The sequence below is a fragment of the Fragaria vesca genome, linkage group LG6, assembly GCF_000184155.1.
Source record: "Fragaria vesca subsp. vesca linkage group LG6, FraVesHawaii_1.0, whole genome shotgun sequence".
Lineage (NCBI taxonomy): Eukaryota > Viridiplantae > Streptophyta > Magnoliopsida > Rosales > Rosaceae > Fragaria > Fragaria vesca.
The window spans coordinates 14,010,486-14,019,419 of record NC_020496.1 but is presented as its reverse complement, the minus strand read 5'-3'; the positions used below and the strand labels follow the sequence as shown (position 1 = coordinate 14,019,419).

At 37.6% G+C, this 8,934-nt stretch overlaps 2 protein-coding genes across 2 annotated transcripts in view; one reads left to right on the top strand and one right to left on the bottom strand.

The window, feature by feature from the left end:
- The first annotated feature begins 3,242 nt into the window (after window positions 1-3,242).
- LOC101295539 (cytokinin dehydrogenase 6-like) lies at window positions 3,243-5,484 on the top strand. Its single transcript, XM_004303024.1, has 5 exons — window positions 3,243-3,858; window positions 4,136-4,263; window positions 4,359-4,619; window positions 4,761-5,023; window positions 5,104-5,484. The coding sequence occupies exons 1-5, from the start codon at window positions 3,243-3,245 to the stop codon at window positions 5,423-5,425; spliced, it is 1,590 nt and encodes a 529-aa protein (XP_004303072.1). The 3' UTR covers window positions 5,426-5,484.
- Window positions 5,485-5,856: 372 nt separating this feature from the next.
- LOC101306549 overlaps window positions 5,857-8,934 on the bottom strand; it is a 5,687-nt gene continuing 2,609 nt past the window's right edge. Inside the window, exons 2-3 of the mRNA XM_004305350.1 lie at window positions 7,329-7,411; window positions 5,857-5,992 (exon numbers count right to left, since the gene is read on the bottom strand). Coding sequence (XP_004305398.1) covers window positions 5,904-5,992; window positions 7,329-7,411 — 172 coding nt within the window. The 3' untranslated portion in view covers window positions 5,857-5,903. The remainder of the gene's footprint in view (window positions 5,993-7,328; window positions 7,412-8,934) is intronic.

The window sequence follows — 8,934 nt, the reverse complement described above, 5'->3', positions numbered from 1 at the left end:
CTACTACTACTACTACTACTACTCTCTCTCTCTCTCTCTCTCTCTCTCTCTCTCTCTCTCTCTCTCTCTCTCTCTCTCTCTCTCTCTCTCTCTCTCTCTCTCATCGAAACTCCACCCATGTCCGCAACCCCAATTCCCTTCCTTGCTCTAAGCCTGTAACTTTCACCACCTCGTCCCTAGATCCTTCTCCATACAACAACGACCAATCCTGTGTGGAATTAATCTTCTGTCCGGCAACAACATGGTGGCTCACTTCGATCACGTGCCTCAGTACTCAGCAAGCGAGTGATGGAGGTAACCCGACTGAGCTCACTCCATCAACACCATTAAAGTTAGTGATGGTGGTGGAGGACGACACGGTGATGTTGGCGGCGACGACATGCTTGGGGATGGTTGTGGACGGAGACTGCTCTCTCTAACGAGTCAACAACATCTATTTAATAATTAGTTGCAAAGCTGACAGATCTTAGGCATTACACAACTTCAAATTTTTAAAGAACCATTTTTAATTCAACCCAGTCTTCAATTCTCATTTTTTTCTTTCTTCTCATTTTTCAGAAGGAACTGACGGAAATGTGGAGTCAGTCAAAACTCAGTCGTGATTGAAAGGAATGGATGTTGTTCTGTCACGTCATTTTGGTGAAAATTCACCCTGTGAATGAAATAATTTTCGTACTGCGATATTGAAAAATGAGGAAACAGGGCAATTAAGCGTTTTAATGTTGAATTCCCACAATATTGTTAAATAGAAACATTGGCCAGACTTTACGTAAAATACTTTATATAAATTTTGTAGAGACTACTGATATAATATTATTATGAGACGTTCTCGATGCTTATTGTAACTTGGGTTCAGACTTTTGTTCATTTTTTGTACTCTGCAATTTTATTAATTAAGGTTTAACAGAAAAGTTCCATCTGCTAATATAAGTTGTATTCCACAAGGCATGCATGGATGAACAAGAGAGACCCACAATGCCACAATGGGTTTCTCTCCCACATTGTAAATGCTCAAGTAATTTCAAGACTTTTATTTCTATATCAATTAAGTGGTCGGTCTCCTTCCAGAAAGCACGCAATAAAAAGATTAGGTTTTTCACCACAAATGAGAAGACTAGATTACAAAAGAGTTCACACTAGTCAAACAGAGTGAGAGATGATCGATTGGAATAGGAACTGAGAGCCAATATCTCTATCAAGTTATAAGAATCTTCATTTTATAATGCTAACAAAGATTTGAGTGTTTGATCAGGACACTCTGTACCAGACCGATCTAAGTCACCATGTCATCCAAAATGTGGTTTTTATCATGTTGTGTAGGCCTTAATCTCATAATTATGTCGTTTTCATTCACCCTTTAACCTGATTCTGTAGTTTCCTCTTCCTTGCTTACAACATCTAGCAACCATAGCAAATAGAATCTCTTCATTCCAAAACTTGTTCTACGTAACTAAATGCACTTGCAACGACACCGATTCAAATACTTCGTCGGTTTAAAAAGCTCCAATCTTTGAGATTAGATCATGATACTAATAGTTTTAACCTCGTAAGATAATTTTTTATACCTAAAATGATTATTCTTGTGAGTCAATCCATTATTGTGAATATACAGTGTTTCTACTATTGTGAAAGTCCAACACGATACAATATATCGGATATACAAAATAATTTCTCAAGATACACAAATAAAAGCTAAAGAAGATTTGGTTGTTGATGTGTCAGAATGCTCCGAGCCAAAGAAGAGAAATCTTCTGGTTTAGCTTGGATCACCGATAACCAGAAATAGAATATCCGACACTACTTGTTGATATGTTTTGCAAGAGGCTTGATTAGATTCTAAAAAAATATTTGTTTAGCTGGTAATATATTGTCCAGTTGCAGAACAAATTATGGTGCCGGCTATAGCAGAAGATCTTCTCTTGTATTTGAGACAGATTAGACTAGCGTATTTTGTTTAGTATAGAGAATAAGAGACACAGCCAAAAACAAACTGTTCAGAGCACCAAATCAAACTCATACACAGTATAGCATAACTTCATGAAATGATGATGGAAGCATCAAACTCTGGGAGACGAATGATTAGGGGAGTTTTTTCCTTGCCAGGAAAATTTGAAAGGTTAGGAATGTCGGTAACCTGTTAAGTGATTACGATCATCTGGGTTCAAATTCACAGTCGGACAACATAACATATGAAAAGGGAAAAGGGAGGGAACTGAGATGCTCCCCATAGAGATGCAAGTCTCTAATTGGTGCTAAGAGTACAAGTTGCAGAGGAAAGTGATACACGAGTAATATAATTGAAACTAAGAGCATACAAACAAGAGAACCATTCAAGTAGCAGCAGCAGCTGATGGGCAGACGAGTAGTGTTTGAGTTCGGTGCTGGTGCTGGTGCTGGTGCTGGTGCTTCCAACAAGTTGTGAGTTTTACATTACCAAAAAAAAAAAAAACAAGTTGTGAGTTTACCCCCCTAACCCTACTGGATACTCCTTCCTTCTTCACCCATCAAAGTGACCCAAAAGGGTCCCAAAGTAAACCAATCATACCTCTTCACCCTCCCCACAAAAGCAGAAAACCATCTCAACTTCACGTGTCACTTGGACCCATAACAACCCCACAGCTCCATCTCTTTCTCTCAATCTTTCTCATCCGATCTGCAATTAGATACGGGATGTTAACACCATGACAACAATGGATTTCAAGGGCAGCATCCTCATATCTGATCATACATGTGAGCAAGATAGACATGAATATGGGCATTACCATCCCAAGCAGAGCACTACGAATTCAGGCAGATGCCCTTAGTTTTTACACCAAATGGGAAGACCTTAACACTTTGAGTGGTAATAAAATTTAAAGAAAGGAAAAGGTGGCATTATGGTTGCAACTGTTGGGAAAAGTTGGAAGATTTGTGAAATCTTCCTTTCTTGTGACTTTCTCTTCAACTTGGCATCTCTGTGATGGCTTCTCTTCTCTTAAAAACAAAAGAGACCAAAAAGGAGAACTAAAAGAAAATCCTAAAACTCTTCTACCCAAGTTGGCAGTCTTTATACGGATTCTCATAACTGAAGATATGTTGACTCATCCACCCAACCCTTCTCCCTTTAAATTCCTTCTCAACCCTTTACTTCATTTGCTCTTCTACACCTCTCCTTTCGCCTTTTACCCTTTTCTCACTAAGAAACAACTAAAAGATTAAAACTCCTTTCCCCCTTCAGCTTCCTCCATTTCTTCTAACAGAAAATGAGGCATCCACTGGTTCACCCTCTGAAACAAATGAACATTTTTATCATAGAAAGCTTCATGATCCTGTTTGTGAGCTGTGTAACTGTAAGAGTGAACCTTTGTTCTCCAAATATGCCTTCATTAAACACACTTCCAGTTGATGGTCATTTCAACTTTCACGAAGTTCAGCATGCAGCCCGAGATTTTGGCAATAGGTACCAGTTCCTCCCTATGGCAGTATTACATCCAAAAAGTGTCTCGGACATAGCCACTTTAATCAAGCATATTTGGGATATTGGTCCTCGTTCAGAGCTCACAGTTGCTGCTAGAGGCCATGGTCACTCACTCCATGGCCAGTCACAAGCCCACAGAGGAGTCGTCGTCAATATGGAATCACTTAAGCGGCCCGACATCCATGTTTACACAGGAAATTTTCCATACGCAGATGTCTCTGGTGGTGAGTTGTGGATAAATATCCTGCATGAAAGCTTGAGATATGGGTTAGCACCAAAATCATGGACAGACTACCTACATCTAACTGTTGGAGGTACCCTGTCTAATGCTGGGATCAGTGGGCAGGCATTCCGACATGGCCCCCAGATCAGCAATGTCCGCCAGCTGGAAGTTGTTACAGGTTTGTTAAACTAAACTTTGGGGGAGAGGGGGATTTCGTGGTGATATGTAACACCACAGAAATTGAGACCAATGTCAGAAGGCAGAAATGACAATGATATAGGAACACTATAGTAACTGTTACTTCTGTCTTTTATTTGAAACCCAATTTTAAGTTGCTAAGCTTGCTCATTAAGCATGTCACTCTTTGGGGTTGGTCTCATGAAAGGCTGTAAAAAACACATTTATACCCATGCACCGTCATTGTTGCTTACTAATAGATCCAAAACTGAGTGCAGGAAAAGGGGAGATTGTAACATGTTCAGAGAAGCAGAACGATGACCTATTTCACGGTGTTCTTGGAGGACTCGGTCAGTTTGGCATTATAACTCGCGCAAGAATATTGTTGGAAGCAGCACCTGCAAGGGTAAAACTATTATCATTTAGGCTAATGTGTCAAAATTTAAGCTTCCAGGTAGCGTAGAAAGTACTAATTGTTAATGCAATTTCCATCTTGAACAGGTAAAATGGATTAGAGTGCTGTATTCAGATTTCACAGCATTTACCAGAGATCAGGAGTATCTAATATCTGGTGAAAATACATTTAATTACGTTGAAGGATTTGTGATAATAAACAGGACTCGTTTGCTAAACAACTGGAGATCATCTTTCAGTCCAAAAGACCCAGTTCAGGCTAGCCAGTTCAAGTCAGATGGAAGAACTCTATACTGCCTAGAATTGGCCAAATACTTCAACCTGGACAAGACTGACATAATAAATCAGGTGAAGCATGCAACGACCCTAAATACTTTTTTTTCCTCTGGAGAGCAGCATATACACTAACCTTTCTAAATAAGGAGAAAATAATTGTTCAATGAGCACATATAACTGAATGCCACTCATACATTTCTTTCTGAACTACAGGAAGTTGACAAGTTACTGTCAAAATTGAGCTATATCCCTTCCACACTATTTGTGTCAGAAGTTACATACACAGATTTCTTGGACAGAGTACATGTATCTGAGATGAAACTACGCTCAAAAGATCTGTGGGACATTCCACACCCATGGCTCAATCTTCTTATACCAAAAAGCAAAATTCATACTTTTGCTCAAGGAGTGTTTGGCAATATCCTTGCAGAAACAAGCAACGGCCCTATCCTCATCTATCCAGTTAACAGATCAAAGTAACAGTTGCAACAAATGTGCTTTATCTCCAAAGCTTCCCTATAGCTTGTCTTAATGTTTGATGTGATTCCTATTTCAGGTGGGACAACAGAACTTCCGTGGTTATACCGGAGGAACATACTTTTTACTTGGTGGCATTCCTTACCTCTGCAGTTCCCTCTTCGACTGGAACTGATGGTTTAGAACACATCTTAATTCGGAACAAAAGAATTCTAGAATTCTGTGAAACAGCCAATCTTGGGGTCAAGCAGTATCTACCGCATTACACCAAACAAGAAGAATGGCAGGCCCACTTTGGCCCACACTGGGAAAAATTTGTGCAAAGAAAATCTACTTATGACCCCTTGGCAATACTTGCTCCAGGACAAAGAATATTTCAAAAGGCAATATCCTTCTCATAACAGTCGCCATCTATTATTAAATAAGAGGCCCTTAAGGCATGTGGGAAAATGTGTTAACCTAACACACATCAGCCTTCTCATGTTCTATCACAAGGAGGCAAAGGGCGTTAGAAAGGGTAAATTTTTTTTCAGACTTAAATTAAACTATAGTTGTAAAAGGGACTGGAATAAAACCAGCCCTCAAGAGGATGTAAATACTAACTATTGTCAAATATGGCTGATTATTTGTTCCTTTAATCCAGTTTCAAAAACAAGACGTAATATAATATTTCCAATGAACACATACAACAAGTTCAATACATACACTAACATTAGACTCGGATGAAAGGGAAAAATAAACAAAGAAAAAGGAGAACGGGACCCAAAAAGATAATTGACCTGTAGTTGCAATGTCCAATTTATTGCTTGCAAAGCCTTGCCTCACTTGGTGCTGCAATACATCCACTAAACCATCCGTGTGCATTAGTTCAGCTTTGGGCTATCCAGGCACCACTAGTTTGTACCATAATGTGGCAACAGGTGCTGGGAATGGGCTGACAACTGCTACAGTGGTGAAGGGGCTCAAACCTGCAGAACATCCACTTTAGCTACTTTTTAAGTGATGAACCAGAATTTGGGAACATTAAGGAAATCTCTTTTACTACCCTCCATTAGGGGTGGACTCGGTCCTAACGGTTCAATTTTTAGGCACTAACCGAAAACCGAAACCGAAGTTTCGGTTTTCTATTTCCTAGAACCGAAACCGATAAAAATATGTAAAAAACCACTCTTGTCGGTTAACCGAATATTGGTTCAGTTTTGGTGCGGTTTCGGTTACAAAACCTACTATCCGTAATATTTTTCGCATTTAACCAAATAACATAAAAACTAAAAATATCAAAGTTGTAAACTATTAACACTTCAAATAAGTTACTCTAATAGATTCAAACAAGTAATTGAAAGAAAAAGAAAAGCTAAAGTTTATACATAATTCATTTGAAGTCTCCAACATTTATATATTGCAAAAGGGAAGACTACATGAGAGGAAATTATGTTAGACATAAACACTTAAAAACATAATCAGGTGTGTGGAACCCTATTATTTGTAACTCATAACCAATAAGAACATGACACGTAATATAGAATTACGTATTAATAATTAAATGAATATATGTTGGTTCAGTTCGGTTTATTCGGTTTTTAGGATGCACGGAACCGCAAACCGACACCGCACTACTCGGTTTGTGCGGCTTTGTGGAACCGATTGCCTCGGTTTCATTCGGTTTCGGTTACTCGGTGTCGGTTCGGTGCGGTTTTAACCGGTTTCGGTTTTTTCGGTGCCTAAAAGCCCACCCCTACCCTCCATTTAATACGCTTTAAAGTACTTTCATGCAATAGTTCGATCCATTACATATTCCAAATTTTACATGAGGAATTGTCCAAACAAGTCACACCATCAGTAAATAAATACTTATATATGCATATTTATCAGGTGAAATAGACAACCCCCATGCCCAAGTATAAGTGAAAGAGAAAAATAAAGAAATAAGATATCAAGAAACTAAGTAACAGTTAAGAATCGCCAATATGTCAATATGGAGAAAAGAGCAATAGCATGATTTCAGAAATCATGGGTTTGCAAAGAGTCATGGGTCAAATTAATTTCAGTCATGCCAGCAAGGAGAATCTAAATGTCACATCCCCAAATGATATGCTTTGAAATAAAATATCAAAGGGTGTAAATTTGGGTGTGAGTCGGAATATTATCCAATGCAAAGGAACAAATAAATATTCTCAATTGCCCGAAAGGAAAAATTAAAATCATAATCCTTACAACCATTTTGAAGATATGATTTCAAATCCTAAATCAAAGCAAAATTACAATTCAAGTTCTTCACAGATGCATTGTAACCCAATCACTCACTTATCGTGATGGCTGTGTTGGCAATTGCTACTCTTGAATGATCCTTGCTAGCTTCTAAGACTGCTACTCTGTAAGAACAAACCCTACACCATAATGTGGTGTACCAGGTTTCACAAAAAGAAAACTTGGTAAGCTATAAAGCTTATATGAGCAAAGGACATAAGAGACTATTCAAGATATAAATCTTGAGATAAAATAAAAGAATATTTCATAAGAGTTAATATAACATCATATAAGACCATTAGCTGCAACTTGTACATCTGAGATATATGGATATAATATATCACTTCCTCTTGTTGTTTATAAAATCTCAAAGTAAAAGACACGCTCAATATTTATAATAACTCAAGTTACATGATATAAACAGTACATATACTAACTGAAGGTAAATGACACACAGTTACATATACCAACTCAAGTAAATGGCACACACAGTACATTATATACACATCTAATAGTATGACTACACTTGAGATCCCCTATTTACAACCCCGAGAAGGATCAAACTCACCAAGTAGGGCTATACACTAACACTGATCAGGCACACCATGCTAGATTAATCCACTAAGTAGGGCTATACACTAACACTAATCATGATCCTTGCTTATGATAACGTTTTTAAGTACACCACAGAAATTAAACATCTCCAATACACATTGCTAAACAACAACAGCTGCAATGCTAGCATCATCCTCAACCTCCAAATAAAATCTGTATTATTTGGATTGTCATACCAGAAAATTTCTGATGCAGCTCCCGACCACAAGGTCCTTTACACAACTCAAGTCTTAACCATTTTAGGTGATTCTTGGTTTTATAGAAAGTAAATGAAAACCTCTTCAATACAGAGAGAATTTCATACCTAATTAAGGGCTCAAAGAACAGATAAGTCATGGAAGTTAACTGGGTCGTTACCGTAGAGAACCAACAATAGTACAACTTCTCAACCCCATAACTTCCTTATTTCTCAGTCAATTTAAGCAAATAATATATCGATTTTATACTACTCGATATGCCCAACAAGTCGGTATAATCAGTTCATGATTTAATAACTGAAAAAAAAATGTTTATTTCATCACTAACAGTGATTTCAACCAAAACTTGTAAAGAAGAAAAATCCAACAGAACTCATATTTCATAAACCAAGCATCCATAAAGTTCCTATCAATTGAAAGTGGAAACCTCAATGGCAAACTACCAGCTCTAAGATTAATCGTAGCAATGAAAGAAGGCATATAAATAAACATAATTACTGGACTATGAAATTTTCGAAAATTTTACTCACCTCAAACACCTTCCCCCAAGGCAAACCTTCAACTTCTTTCCCTCTCTTCCAAATTGCCAGAGCTCTCCCTAACCCCTGAAGTTAAGCGGCAAACAAGCCTCCCCACGTCAGTAAAAACCGCTTCTAATGTTCTTTTTAAAAAAATAAAAAAATAAAAAAAACAACCCCAACTGCTACTCAAACTGACCTCATTAATTGAGAAATAAAAATAAAAAAAGAAAATTAGACATATCTCGAAAAATAAATATACTGGAAATACATATATACAATTATATATATATATAATATAACTACCTAATAAATAAATAAATAAGTAAAACC